Source organism: Vipera ursinii (assembly GCF_947247035.1).
Source record: "Vipera ursinii genome assembly, chromosome: 3".
Taxonomy (NCBI): Eukaryota; Metazoa; Chordata; class Lepidosauria; order Squamata; family Viperidae; genus Vipera; species Vipera ursinii.
The window spans coordinates 146104087-146120154 of NC_139516.1; the positions used below are offsets into that span (position 1 = coordinate 146104087).

The 16068-nt window shown below is 39.5% G+C and overlaps 1 protein-coding gene across 1 annotated transcript in view; it reads right to left on the reverse strand.

Moving 5' to 3' along the window:
* Positions 1 to 1803: 1803 nt before the first annotated feature.
* The window catches only part of NEDD9 (neural precursor cell expressed, developmentally down-regulated 9), a 65626-nt gene continuing 51361 nt past the window's right edge, over positions 1804 to 16068 (reverse strand). The window contains exons 3-7 of the mRNA XM_083359936.1: positions 12402 to 12503; positions 9713 to 9814; positions 6207 to 7400; positions 4681 to 4770; positions 1804 to 3584 (exon numbers count right to left, since the gene is read on the reverse strand). Of these exons, the coding sequence (XP_083216062.1) occupies positions 3075 to 3584; positions 4681 to 4770; positions 6207 to 7400; positions 9713 to 9814; positions 12402 to 12503 (1998 nt within the window). The 3' untranslated portion in view covers positions 1804 to 3074. The remainder of the gene's footprint in view (positions 3585 to 4680; positions 4771 to 6206; positions 7401 to 9712; positions 9815 to 12401; positions 12504 to 16068) is intronic.

Sequence of the window (16068 nt, forward strand, 5' to 3'; positions counted from 1 at the left end):
AATACTACCTTGTAGAAAAATTGTCAATTCTTAGCCAAGCAACTTAACTGGGTGAAAAGTTCTTGATGCTCGCTGAGCTTGGTTGTTTGCCTGCCGATGTTTCATCACCCAACTAGGTAACATTGTAGCAATAGAATTTAGACTTATATACCGCTTCATAGTATTTTACAGCTCCCAATAAGCGGTTTACAGAGTCAGATTTTACCCCCAACAATCCGGCTCCTCATTTTACTAACCTCGGAAGGATGGAAGGCTGAATCAACCTTTTGCCAGTGAGGAACGAATTGCTGGCAGTTGGCAGAATTAGCCTGCATTCTATACTGCATTCTAACCGCTGCGTAATAATAATAATAATAATAATAATAATAATAATAATAATAATAATAATAATAATAATAACAACTTCCAGTGTTGGAGCATTCAGAGCTTCTGGAGGCAGGTTGTTCCACTGATTAATTGTTCTAACTGTCAGAAAATTTCTCTTTAGTTCTAGGTTGCTTCTCTCTTTGGTTAGTTTCCATCTATTGCTTATTATCCTGCCTTCAGGTGCTTTGGAGAATAGCTTGTTGTCCTGCCTTCAGGTGCTTTGGAGAGTAGCTTGACTCCCTCTTCTTTGTGGCAACCCCTGAGATATTGGGACACTTGCTATCATGTCCCCCCTCGTCCTTCTCTTCATTAGACTAGATCAGGGGTAGGCAACCTTGGCTCTTTTATGACTCGTGGACTTCAACTCTCAGAATTCCTGAGCCAGCATGGCTGGCTCAGTAATTCTGGGATTTGAAGTCCACGAGTCATAAAAGAGCCAAGGTTGCCTACCCCTGGACTAGACATACCCAATTCCAGCAACCGTTCCTTATATGTTTTAGTCTCCAGTCCCCTGATCATCTTTGTTGCTCTTCTCTGTTGTCATACATCTTGAGTGTGTAAGTGAGGTTTGCTGCCTGTTCATATATAGTGTTGAATAAATGAATCTGTAAGCCTGTTTCAGCTCAGCCTACCCCACTAGGTTGTTAGGGAAATAAGTTACCTATGTAAGATGTTAGATACTAACCTAACAAAAATAAAAATTATAATTCTTATGAAGAATGATGTATAATAACTGTAAAGCAGCAATGAAAGTATTCCTCACCATGCTTTGTTGGCTAATCTTAGATCAAGGATACCACTTGCAAAAAATCAGTATGAAACAGAACAGTAGCAATCTCTTGACTGCAATTGGCAGTCCCAAGATCTGAGTCAACATGCCTAGGATTGTAATGTAAAGCTTTATCTGACAAGTAAATATACTGACTACAAAGACCCAGACTGCAAAAACATGCTGTTGTGTGCAGAAAAGACCTGTATTTTATTTAAGTTGACAAGTTATCACAAGGTTGTAGGTAACATTTAGTTAACAGCAACCTGCTGCATAAGCAGTGTGCGAGAGTTAGTTTAGCTCAAATGTTCACAGAGCAACAAAGACAGAAACGCCATTAAACTTTCAATCATGACTGAGCATTGCTAGTGCACTAGCCCTTTAATCCTCACTGCTAGACTTTAAAGTTACCTTTATTGAGTGGCAGCAACTGTTACTCTTAAAGGAAAAACTCTGAAACAGCAGGCGGTTGTAGCACCATTAATGCAGGGGTCTTCAAACTTGGCGCTTTTATGACTTGTGGACTCCAACTCCCAGAATTCCTCAGCTAGCATGCCTGGCTGAGGAATTCTGGGAGTTGAAGTCCACAAGTCATAAAAGGGCTAAGTTTGAAGACCTCTGATTTTGAATATTGATGAAGCACCCGTAAGCGATCATGCAAGGAAAGACTTAGGACTGAGAAATGTATAAATGTTAATCTACTGTAAATACTTAACAAGATTCATATTGATTTTTTTTTCTTGTTACATGGAGAGGATAGCTCAGCCTGCAACTGCTGCCATATCCACAAGTTTGTGGTATAAGTTTGCCTTGCTTGCAAACTATTGGGCTCAGGGCTGGCCACTTGATGGAAGCTGTGCCCCATGCAGTAGTCTTGTTCAGCTTCTCTACCTCACAGTTGGTAAGTGCAGATGCTAAAATCATGCACTGTTCAAATGAATCATATCTATTGTCTTCCTGGAAGAGAAAGATACATATCTAATTGCTGGTTGTGGTTTGTAACTCCACACTTCGACCTTTTCAAGCATCACGTAGTATACTTTTCAGCCTGTATTATCTGGTTCCTTGTAGCCTGAACTCAGTTCAGGGTGGATTCTGACTCTGAACATTATCAGATCATCACAAAGGGGAAACCAGTATTATTTTAAGGACAGCAGATTTGGACAGCTGAAAATTGAAACAACCATGACAAGAAAGGATTAGCATTTAATATGTCTTTGCTTTCATCTAGAGTTACCGTAATCTAGATTTCTGAAGTCCAAACTGCTGGCCCTTACTCTTATGAAGTGTACAATTTATATCTTTCAAAATGGCAGTCTCCAGAATCTAAAGAAAAATTAAGACCGTCATTCTGAATGTGTCCCTTTTGAAATGAAATGTGTGGAAATAAACTTGCTTTCATTTCCAAATAAAATTTACAGAGCATTAGTGTTAAAGGGGTATAGTTTATTTACTAACAATTAATTATTCCAGATAGGGTTTGTAGGCCTCTTTGCTTTGGACATAAAACAATATTTACTTTTAAGAGTTGCCCTAGCCTTTACAACATTGTCTATGTGACATAATTAAGCTAAAATAAAATATACATTGTAGACCCCAAAAGGGAAAAGTAGCATCAGGTTAATGGGTATCCTAAAATCAAGCCCTTATATACATCACAGAACTGACAGATGCTTTTGTTAAGGTGCTTACATAATAGATTCTATGAAATGTCCTCACATATACATATACGGCAATACCACTTGATATTTATAAATGTATATCAAAACCAATAAATTGAGATTGCTGAAAACCTTTGTAATTTCTAATCCTTAAGATGAATTTAAAAATTTCCATATAAAAACATCTACAGAAAAAATACATGATCAAGTTTAAAATCTGTACATATTATAGAAGACACATTCCAGTTCCTTGTTGATGTGAGTCCATCTTGTGCATCTCAATAAGAGGTCATGTGAGCCAACGAACACTTAAACAACTGTGCGTAATGGGAAAGATCTGTCACACGGTCCACCATATCTTGCAAAGTTGCTGTGCTAGGATAATTCAAGGCAGCCACCTTGGTTGACATCACTATGCTTTTGAGCAAGTCACACAGCTGGTTGCTGGAATTCATGATGCTGTTGCGCATTTCCTGAGTGGTCAACTGCCTAGTCAGTGTATCCCCAATGAAGACCAGTTTATGAGCACTTAAGATGACAAACTTGCTATGAGCGACAAAGATCCTTGGGGGCTGCGCAGCACTGATGCAGCTGAAGAAGGCATCAATGGCATTCAAGAGGGAATTAAAATGAGTTTCACATTGTTCTGAATAAAACAAAAGAAGCTGCCTGTCTTGAGTGGCTACCAAGTTCTTTGTTGGGTGAAGGCTTTGAGGTGATTTCCACTTTGAGATGTCATTTTCAACCGGCTTTGTGATTTCTTGCTCCAATCGCTGGAACTGATTCAGCTGAAAGGCAAACAGGAAAGTCAACACCATGTACTTCTATCAGTGCTTGATACCCTTCCTTTTAGTAGGTTGTTGAGACCTGACAAGTTCAGCCTAGGATCAGTGGGCTACAGTGAAGAATCCCAAGATGGGAAGAAGTATAAAACATTTCTTAACTGTTGATTATTACGATCTTTATGTTACAAGCCTGTAGACTGTCATTTGCAAGGATTACACAGATTTAGGAATGCATCAGTGAGCAACAATAATCTAACATCATCATGATTATGATGACTTAAAAAACAAACATCCCCAATGGGTACTCTCTAATCATCCAGGAAAACTGAAGAAACACAAACAGGTATGAACTGTTGAGTGGCATTTGGGAAAAGACAGAAAGCTACTGTGGGTGAGGAATCAGAGTGTAAACTGATTATTATTTTTTTATTACATTTATATCCCGCCCTTCTCCGAAGACTCAGGGCGGCTTACAAGCTTGAACTCCTTATAGCTTATAGTATTCTGGAGAAGATCACTTGCAATCAATGGAGGCTTTAAAAAACTCTTCTTCTCCACCCACAAATTCATGCACATTTTTCTCAAACATGGTTCCTTGTAGGAGTGGGGAGAAGACTTGTCTTGGACTCTTCCTACTCCATGTATGTTAATTCTGTTCTGAAGCAGAGAAAATATAGCCAGGAATTAGAGTAGTATTGTATATAATGTACTTCTACTTTAATTTATCTCTTTGTAAGTAAATATATACTTGGAGAGATTGCTTTCTTTTATTTCTCTCATTTATTAAACTTATATGCCAACCATCTCACTGTCTAAGTGACACTGGGCAACGTAAGGTGTTTTTTTTTTAAGCCTCTGTTGATGCAAGTGATCTTTTAGGGACAGGCATGTCAAACTGCCGGCCCATGGGCTGGATGTGTCATGCCAAAACAACGCTCACCCCATTGCTGGCAATGGGGAAAAAGTCCCGATACGTCACGTGACATCACGAGTTTGACATGCCTGTTTTAGGACAACATTTTAACTCCTAGAATTCCAGGTCCTTGTCTTTCTATTTTGCCTTCCTGATTCTTAGGATGCTACCTGTAGGGATCTTTACCTGATGATGCTCCAGTTGCATCTTGTTTTGCTTAATGATGTTTTCTTTTTCCAGCAACTCTTTCTGTTGCCTTTCAAACTCTTCCTTCCCCTAATCAGAGAAAATTTGAGATACAAACAAAAAAAAAGTCACACCACACGAACAACATCTCTTGAGATGGCAGTTAACTAGTTTATTAAACAGCAGGTATTTTATTATGTTTACACTCGGGTTTTTCATTGGTAGTGAGGAAAAAGTAAATGAGAACAGTGAGAACTTATAGTTTTGATGTGATCCTAATAAAAAGAGTTGCACAACCTGCGAAATGGTAGGGGAGGCAGTAGAGGGTTTTTGTGCATTCTGTCATATGGCTGTCATATGGCTTTTCATTTTTAATTCTATTGACCTGATGATGGTCCAGTTGCATCTTGTTCTGCTTAATAATGTTTTAACAGGAGACAGAGAAAATGGCTGGTTACAGCCAGGATATATCCCTGGAACCCACAAAGCAACTGGCTTGTCTTGGCATTTCCATTCTCTGCTGCACAAGTAGGGAGAATGGAATTGGGAAGGACAATAATTACTCACTGGCTAGAAAATGAAAGAGCTGGCAGATCCATAACACAGGTCTTAGATATGTTCCAATATCTAAGGGGTTGCCGTAAGTGGTGGGATTCAAATACTTGCACAACTGGTTCTCTGCGTGGATACAGGCCTGGGCGTCCAAGGCCTAGAATGGACTTCCAGAAGTGGCATCCATGCACTTCCGGCAGGTGGTTCTAGGCCTGGGAGGCCCTCTCCAGGCCTCCAAGACCCAGAACGGACTTCCAGAAGTAGTGTACGTTCAGCCAGTTCTCCGAACTCAACAAAATTTAGCTACTGGCTCTACTGAACCGGTGCGAACCAGCTCAATCCTACCACTGGTTGCCATAAAGAAGAGGGAGTCAACCTATTCCCCAAAGCTCCTGAAGGCAGGACAAGAAGCAATAAATGGAAACTAATCAAAGAGAGACGCAACCTAGAACTAAGGAGAAATTTCCTGACAGTTAGAACAATTAATCAGTGGAACTACTTGCCTTCAGAAGTTGTGGATCCCTCAACACTGGAAGTTTTTAAGAAGAGATTGAACAACCATTTGTCTGAAATTGTATAGGATTGCCTGCCTGAGCAGGAGGTTGGATTTTCAAGGTCCCTTCTAACTCTTATTCTGATATCTAATCAGGCCTAAAATATCCTGAACTCTCATATATCTTGATATCGAAAGACATTTTTGTTGCTTAACCATCAATCAGATTTGGGGCATTCATGACTGAATGATTGGGAGTATACCTGAAAAGCAACTGCTTGGGAAGTCTACTTCTAAACAATGTGCCTATGACCACTTCAGGCATAGTTTAAAAGGACAGTTAAAAGATGGATATTATTCGCTATAGCTAAATGGATAGAAGTAAAGCAATAGTAAGACAGGACTGCTGACTTCAGGTCCTGCTTATAAACATCGCAGAAACCTCTGGCTGACACATCTAGAAAAGGTAGGTGGAACTTACCTGCAAGTGCACGTAATCGTAATCATCCATCCAGCTCTTTTCTAAGCTATTATTGCTGTTGCATTGGTAAGGCTGTTTTTTAGAAAGGAGTGGTGATAGAGAAGTGCAGTGGTCCTGGTTTTTATCCCCAGGATGCAATGTTAGAGCCTGAGGATTATCGTACACATAATCAGCCCCAGGATTCATGCTCTCCGACGCATTTTTTATATAGGAGCTGCAAGGTCCTTGTTTGAAGAGCACCTCAGCATTGACGCTGATGCTGGTGGTCAGTTGTTTGGCATCATCTGGGATTGTCCTTGCCACCATAATGAAACGATCCAGGTCATCACATTTGTTCTGAGGCTTGTTGAGTGCTAGGACATTCAAGGACCAACTACAATTACTGAGATCATGGCTAGTCTGGGTCAAAATCTGATAGGAATCTTCCAGTCTCTGCAGCTCCCTCCTCATTTTATTGTAGAGACTAAGTTCTGAAAGATAGGAAGCATTGGCAGTTGCCCCCTTTGCCAAATGTAGGTAGTCGACCAATGACTGTTCCACTTTGTCAACCGCAGTATGTATCTTATTGATGTGTTTTTCCATGTTCTCATACGACCGCCAGTCAGGACCGATGAAGGCCATCAAACTGGAGACAGCATTTTCTACTGTGTTCTGATTCCAATAAAGTCTCTCTATGGCTGTGTCAGGATCCAGTATTATTCTTCTGTCCTGAGAAGGACTAGCTGAAAAAGAAGATTCCTTTGATGTTGTGGAAGACGTGGACATGTTGCTCCGGGTGCTCCCTGTACTTGAAAAAGACAATCGGTTTATCCCATCAGTAACATCCGGTAGCCTTCTAGTGTCCTGTGTCACCTGTGGAGGGACATCATATATTCCTTCTTTTCCATCTGGGTTCAGACTTTCACCAAATGCCAGATGCTGTCCAGGAAAGGGAATTCCCCGAGGGGTGTCATAAATATCTGCCTGGGGAATTATTTGCTGTCCAACAAATTGAGTTTGGTAGCTCACTGGAATATCATAGAGGCCTTGCTGGAGAGGTGTCAGCTCAGAAGAGACAGCTGCCTTGGCTATGGGAGGAGGGACATCATATACACCTTCTGAGCTCACTTCATGCTTTATGCAACCAGCCAAATCAGGCATTCGTTCTCTAGCATCCACATCATCTCTGCGTGAGGAAGAGGGGTTGGTACAGATCTGGAACATAACAGGCAAACTTAAGTTACTATGCTGAAAGAAATATCTTCATGACATTAAGTTATCAAATGTGTAAGGTAAAAGGTAAAGGTTCCCTCGCACATGCGTGCTAGTCGTTTCCAACTCTAGGGGCCGGTGCTCAACTCTGTTTCAAAGCCGAAGAGCCAGTGCTTGTCTGAGGACGTCTCCGTGGTCATGTGGCCGGCATGACTAGACGCCAAAGGCACACGGAGCGCTGTTACCTTCCCACCGTAGTGGTCCCTATTTTTCTACTTGCACTTTTACGTGCTTTCGAACTGCTAGGTAGGCAGAAGCTGGGACGAGTAACAGGCGCTCACTCTGCTACGCGGCACTCAGGATTCGACCTGCCAAACTGCCGACCTTCTGATCGACAAGCTCAGCGTCCTAACCCACTGAGCCACCGCCTCCCTTATTAAATGCGTATGACTACCATTTGCATGGACAACAAGCAGTGTTACTTCGTGGAAGAGCTATTTCCTGGCTGAATACGGTCAAATCCCAGAAAAGATAATGTAATGGTTTGAAAATAGCCAACGAAAGCTAGTATTGGCCCAGAAAACAATTATTTAGATGGTTTTCCTACAGCACAGTTAACCTGTACATTATGAAATATGAGCAGCTGGATACATGAGTTCCTAAGCTACTATCTTGTCAAGGACAAACAGAGCCCAACAAATATCAGATCTTGTACAATGGATACCTGGCAGAAACTGACAACTTGACCCTACAACTTACATCTCATGGATACTTTATACATGCTCTGTATAAAGACTTGATCCAGTTTGTTAGGCATATGGTGTTAGCCTACAATGTTGGGTTGAAAATATATTAGCCATAATGCTATGTCTTTAAGTTGTTAATTGGCCAATGGGTGTGTAAGTGTTCTCATGGCCATAAGAGGAAGCTAGAAACGTAGCTTCTCTCTCTCTCTGAATTCACTGCTCTCTACTACTACTGTTTTTGCTCTGCTGTTGGTTTACTACTGTTGTAAACCTGAACTGTGTATTGACCTCTGGACCAGTAAGAAGACTTTGTAGTTTGGATTACTCCTTGGACTGTTGCTATTGTGTATGACTTGGACTGTTTATTTTTGACTGTGCATTTTTGTTTTTACACCACCTCAAAGTAAAATACTTTTTGCTTTTACAACTCAGTGTACTCCTGTGTGTGACTCTTACTGCTCTCAGTACCCTTCCTTGTCTGTGCAACCCCTTGGTAGCACAAGGAGACCTCTGCACAACAAATTCCTTAACACAGTTTACACATCAGCCTAACAGTCACTGACTAGACCCATTTCACCTGGCCCCTAAATCATCAAAATTATTTGCATGTCACTATGTAGTACTCCTTGAGCCTCCTCACCTTTCCACACTGTAGCTGGCTAGAACGCCCTCCAGATACTCAGTGCCCTGTCCTTTCCCTTGCTCTTTTGTTGCTGTGCATCTAAGCGTGTACGTTTAAAGCTGTTCCCTAGTAATATAGCAAAATTACTTCAGATCAGCAACACGGGAGAAACTGTGTCGTTCAATCTTCAATCTAGGAGGAGAAGAAAAATTCCAAGGGCCGGGATGAGGAAAATATTCCTGCCAATGGAAACCTTCTGCCCCACCACCAGTGACAAAAACTAGCAGATTTATTTTCACTGTGTTAATTTTCCAGAGCAGCAAAATTGCTGATCAACTTTTAGTGTTAATTGACTTGGTGAGGGAAGACTGCAACAGCCTTACAGCCTTTCCTCGACTGGAGTATGTGGGAGGGCCCTTGCCAAACCAACTGGATCGATACAACTTGCTAAACCAAAGGAGTAATATTAAGGGTTCATATGATGTGTGAATCCAGTCACTGTATCACAGAAGTGAAGTTCAAACAAACTGGCTGCATAACCAATGTGCATCCTGATATTAACAATGCATAGAGATTTGTGTTGATGGAGCCTCACAAAAGATTCTATCTTCTTTATAGTTTTCGAACTCCCCTTAGATAAGTACAAAGATACAATCAGTCCATTGCATGTGTACATTTTTTTAAAAAACAAACACTAATTACAAGAATATCTTACCTAAGGATAATAATTATGCTCAGCTATATAGCTTTATAACAGTTATAAAAAAACCAAACAAAAAATAAATGAGCTATAAAGCTTGAGGGGAATGTTAAGAGGCCCGGAGTTCAAAGCACTCTGCTATTTCTCCCATCTTTTCTTCAATGCAAAATATACTTTTTGTTTAAACATGTCTTCAATCCAGCATGAAATTACATGTTTGCTTTAAATGGAACTTCAATAAACTTACCCCTTTGGTGGGTGGAACATCGTAGATCCCTTGAGATTTCATATCACTCATTTGAGCTGCTTGTGGAGGACTTTTAACTGATCCAGGGGGGACATCATAGATCTAAGCAGAGAAACAATGTATTACGCAAAAGAAAAACCTCTTCAACCTTGATGAAATCAGTCTGGGCTCTCTAATTGATTCCTTGGCAAATGGCATGTCTCGGTAGGATAAACTAAAGCTACTCCAGCCAATAGCCGTGAATGTCTGTCCAACGTCTTCTGACAACAAGCAAAATTTGTTTACGGTCTCTCAGTCACCCTATTCCCCCTTCCATGAACTTTTGAAAACAAAAGTTTGGTTAATCAGCCAAGCGGCTTATTTCAGGGCCAGCCCTACAACGATTAGGTAGGTGCAATGAGGCAACTGCCTCATGGAACAGAAGTTGGGAAGCAGAAATAGCTCTTGCTCATTCCTCCTGACTCTCCAGGATGACCTTAGGAAGACACAGCTGGATGTCTCACATTAGCCCCTTCCAAAGAGGTTGCTCATCTCGGAGGACCTAAGAGTAGGACTAAAGTCCACTTCACTTCTGCACGTAAAATGAAGGAGGAGGCTGGGGGTGGGGTGGGGGGATATCTGTTTGTTCTTTACCCCTTGGCAGTGCTCTATTGCTGGCAGATTTTCTGCCTCTGATGTTTTTAAAGAAACACACCAGAAGCAGATGAGTGAAAGTCCGCTTTGATTATCGGGGGATTAACTGCCATCAAGGCTTGGAAGTGCTCGGGATTTTTTTCAGGGGAAAAAAAAAAGAACCAAACAAAGTCATCTAGTCATTTAAGGGTTCTTGCACAGCTCAGCAGGCAGTTGTAGCCAGTCCTGGTTCTCGGATCAGTTTATTTTTATGTTCAAAGATGAGAGACAGTACAGCAAAGCAAGCACAATATGCTGTATTGTTCCCCACCTTGGATCCGTAATGGGGAAAAAAAGATTTACATATTAAAAACATAATGTACACAGTGATTCTCAGCTAGAGAAGATAAAAAGACAGAGTTAAGTCCTTTTCACTTTATAAAACTGTGAAAGACCTTTGGTAGGTCAATTATTTTTCAGTCTAAATGACTGCCAAGAAGAAAGAACCAGGTAAAGATGTATTTGAAGCCATATATGCAGTCAGGCTCAGGATGATCCACATTGAAAAAAACAAAATGAAAACAGACCTTGATCCTTCTGAAGTTTTAATTCTTGTGATTTATCTCAGCCCCCCACCCCTTGCTGTCATCTTTACTTTAAATATGAGTGCAGCTGCTGCTGATAACCATGCTTAATCCCCACACTGATGTCTAATCCCCAACAATTTTTATGAGGTGCAAGAACACTCCTCACTCTGTTGCACCAAGACCAGCAAAAAAAATATTCTCTGCTATATATTAGATGTAGAGCTACAAAGATTTTATAAGCTTGTGTGTGTGTGTGTATTATTTCTCTATTCCTGAAAGAAAAGCTCAAATAATGCCAAAATAAAACCAATTTCACATTTTGTGGATCACAGTACTAATAAAGTCAGAAGCTATTGAATCCCTTAAGGAAAGAAAAATAGATCTGGCCACTTTGAGGCCTCCTTACACCAATCAGCAGGAATGTTGCAAATTATTCTTGCAAGCACGTTCTTCCCCCTCCCTGCCCACCGTTTTCAATCCCACTGGAATATGTTTATTTCAGTGAAGTAGACTAGATTTCATCAGGGCTTGCCCAAATCTTGGTATAGTATGTGACCATGAATAAAATGAAACTCGGTCTAGTTAGCCCAGTAGACATTTAACACAATAATAATAATAAAAAAGATTGGTTCTCAGATAACTACTTCCTGTTAGAGTAAAACCTCAAATTAGTGGATGCCAGTGATTTTGGATGTAATGAACAAATACTTGGTTTGCATTCAATCCCTGTTTAACAGTCTAATGTCTGTCAAGTTTCTGTTAAAGTGTGTTTATCTACTAAATCAAGACTTAATTGCAAATGACACCATTATGCAAACAACACACATGTGGATTTAATGGACATTTGTCCGTTCTCTCTGTCCCTACAAGGACTCTCTCTCAAGTCAAAAGGTTTACTGCAGTGAATTGATGTTCTACCAATATTGGCTCTATTTATTGTAAATGTTCATGGGAAAAATGGTTTCAGCATTTAGAAAAAAAATTCTATGCAATGGACAATATTTATGGCCTTCACATATTTTTTCATGAACAGTTGAATTAGCTGTCTCTCTCACAAAAAAGAGGTAGATTTTTTTTCCTTTTCTGCTTCCCAACTTTCACTGTATTTGTAAACTATTCTGGCCATCTAGAGAGTAAACAGTACATCTTATCGAGATCAAAAAGAAAGCAAATCACATGTTTAATTTAGAACAGTGGCTCCCAACCTTTTCTGTACCCCGCACCCCTAGAAAGTTCTGATATATTCTCGCAGCCCTTACAAAAGTTCAAAATAACAGCAACGAATTATGCATCTACAGTATAATTTTGAAAATCCAAGTTTTCGCACCCCATGGAATATCGTCTTGCAGGCCCAGGGGGTGCCAATACCCCCGGTTGGGAACCCCTGATTTGGAATGTGACAATGAAATCTGTGCAGAACAACAGATACAATGTCAAGACCTTGGTGGCAACTTAATTTCAGAGCTGATGAAATTTTTATTACTACTTACCCCTTGAAGAGGACGAACTGGTAGGATATCGTAGGCATCCTTCTGGTATTTGCCAGGAAACTCGTAAACATAACCTTGTCCTGACCTGATTGGAGTTACCACCTAAAAGTTAAAAGAGAAGTACACAAAAGTATAAACAGTGACCATTTGTGGATGCATTTTATCTGGTGGTTTTATTAGTGAGAAACTTAATGCTTCTTATTTTGGATAGAAAAATATGCACACCCAGCTAGGACATATCGTTTAGTTCTGTACTGGATCATAATGAATGGCTCTGTTTGCACATTATTTTTCTTATGGTTGATGTGATTACAGTAGGCTCAATTAAACTAATTGACATATTGTTCACAGGGCACATTGAACTATCAAGTAAGATCACAGACTGAGTTCAGTTGACATGCTAAACTGGAATGTGGCTAATTTTAATTCAAAGCCAGTGTGATTACAATTTGGACTGATCCACCCTACACCATCCTCCCACAATTGCAAGTAGCAAGTGAAGGTTAGGCTTAAGTGTAGGAGTCAGAAAGAATAAAATGGATTAGAAATATAGTGAAGTCAAATCCTTTTGCCTTTTCTGCCAAAATTCCAATCTGGATTAGGCATGTCACATTTGCAATACATTTTTTAAAAAGCTAATGATGAAGTTGCTAATTGCTTTATCTCTGTTTTGATGTATTGTAATAAATCAGCCTCATAGTTTCATACTAATCTTGGGTAACAAATGAAGGCTTTACAACAAATTTGACAATGAAAGGCAACTTTTTAGTTTTGTGTGTCTTTAAAAATATTATAAATCCATCTACAAATAGTGTTTATAGAATAAACTGATACATATGTTAGGGACAAAACTAACATATGTCTGAAGATTGATGGCTAATCAATGAATTGCTTAGTTTACATTAAGTGAGGGAATCAGAGGAATTGCTTTGATTTCCTCAAATAGGTAGCAAAAATCATTAGATTTAATGTATGAGTTTGGAGAAAATGTAAGTAGAATGGATTCATATAGCTATTTTTAGTGGGCAGTCACAGTAAACCAGTTCATACAAATCAAAAGTAGTTTACTCTGGTTTAATTGACATACAAATCTATGCCAATAAAGTTTTTTGGCAAATAATCATAACTGAACCATGGTTTGCTGTACAGTTCACTAATTCTATCTTACCACAGATGATTATATCTGAACTCAGAATTGGTATATAGTATTGGCAGGAACTAACCAAATAATTGTTTAATAAACATTATTCAAATATTATCATAGATTAGAGTTTGGTGACAAAATACAGCATGTTGTTTTTTCTGAATTATTATATTAAATCTTATGGTTTCCCCCTTCAGATAGGTAGAATGGCTTGGCTAATCATTTTGCAGTAAATCTGGGTTTATACTTGAATGATTCAGGTTACATGAATATGTTTTTTAGTGGGTTAAACTAATTCTCCATCCAGCTTTTCAGTGCTTCTGGAAAAAGTCTTCACCATCACCAAATATATGATCCTTCCAACTAGCAATGTGAGGGATTAAACCCAGAACCTTCTGTGTGCAAAAAATTCATTCAATTAACTGAAGCTTGGGCACTCCAAATTTGTTCAACCTGTTTCCCAAAAATCTACCATGACCACATGAGTAGGGTGCAAAAGAAGATTTGAGAAATCTGAAGAAAAAGCATTTAATAAACCTGACAAGCCGGCAACAAGAAAATCATCATTAGAAGTATCAACATGTCTTCAAGCTACATATATTTTGCAAAACAAATGTCTACCCTTGGGGCAATAGGCACCTACTACAAAAGTAGATGCTTTTCTTTGTCATTACCTGATTCAGAAACACAGGTAGCAAGAATGCTGATTTTTCTAAGAATGGAAGTTTTGTTTCAGATCTCACATCAAACTTGAATGCATTCTGGCAATTTAGAGAACTGTTTCTCCCCTGCTATTTAGATGCTAGAAGCAAAGCACTTGACATAAAAGTTGCAAGATTTCTTCCCTGGCCTAAGTTCATACAGACACAACAAAATTAGAGTCTAAATAAAAGTGACATGGGTAACTATGTAAACTTAGGACGAATATATAAATATTCTCAGATCCTTATTTTCCATTGAAATACAGAAAGGTACGTTGCCCATTAGAGATGAGATTTCATCTCGAGGGTTTCACTTGAAGCGCTTAACTGCATGCAATCATTTGATTGGTACATCAACTTAGTTAACCAAGCGTATAATGTGAATTTGTGTTTTATGTAGGTCTTTATAACCCTACAAATGTGTTAATGCATACAAACACACAGGAAACAAATGCCACAAGCTGTTTCAGTTTCTTTCACTCCTTTGAAAATACAAACAATTTTAGAGTCAGTCTATTCTTAAGACTGATGCACAAAATAATACACGTTAGACAAGGGAGAGGGAGGGAGAGAGAGGGAGAGGGAGAGAATGAGAATCTTTGGGCAAACACTAGTTTAGTGTTCAGCTACTAATACAAACCATAAAGAAAAATTCTCAATCATGGCAATTTTGAAATCTGCGGTGGCTCAGTGGGTTAGGATGCTGAGCTTGTCGATCAGAAGGTCGGCAGTTTGGCGGGTCTAATCCCGAGTGCCGTGTAACAGAGAGAGCGCCTATTACTCATCCCAGCTTCTGCCAACCTAGCAGTTCGAAAGCACGTAAAAATGCAAGTAGAAAAATAGGGACCACTATGGTGGGAAGGTAACAGCGTTCCGTGCGCCTTTGGCATCTAGTCATGCTGGCCACATGACCATGGAGACGTCCTCGGACAAGCACTGGCTCTTCGGCTTTGAAACAGAGATGAGCACCGGCCCCTAGAGTTCCCCCGCATGCACGTGCGGGGGAAACTTTACCTTTTTACTTACTCTGAATTCTAGCCAAGGATACCTGTATCATATGCATTTCTGGATGTTAATATTTTCTTAGGAATAATAAAATGAAAATATACACCCCTTGCAAACAGGGATACGCTTTCTTCCTTGTATTTATCCTTAAAGGCTTGCTGTTCACTCTAAGGAGGGCTTCTGGGAGTTATCCCAAACCTGTGTGAACATCTAATCTTTGCAAATGGTCAAATCATCTGTTGCAAAAAAGGCCCCATATGCTTAGTGTTGTAAATTGTTTTGGTTTTTTTGGCGGAGACTCTTAGTTGTGCTGCTATAATTTATGACTTAAATAAAATGATTGAAAATTATTTTTTTAAACCAATCAAGTGTTGATTCATTGACCCAGCTTCTCTCCTGAACCTGAAATTATGGGCTGAGTCACTAGCCTAAAGTCATCCAGGTGGTTTTCAGGATCATAATTCACAATTTCCTGGTTTCTAGCTTGGTACCTTAACTACTACAGCAAACTGTCTCTCCAGTTACTGCCAGGATTGGTTTTGTAATACTACTGGAATTACATTCTCTTGGATAGGTAATCACAAGCATTTTCAAAATCAATAATCAACAACTGTCTGGCACATAATTTTTAAGATTCAAAACCCACTGCAAAATGACAAAATGATTGGCAGTCTTATTTTTAGAAGCACATGGAAAATAGTCTATTTGGAATTCTAAATGTGTTTGTAAATCAACTTGATAGATGTCCTCCAAATATGTAAGTTTTATTTTACATAAAATACATAAAATAAAATACAGGGCTCATTAATACAAGTGA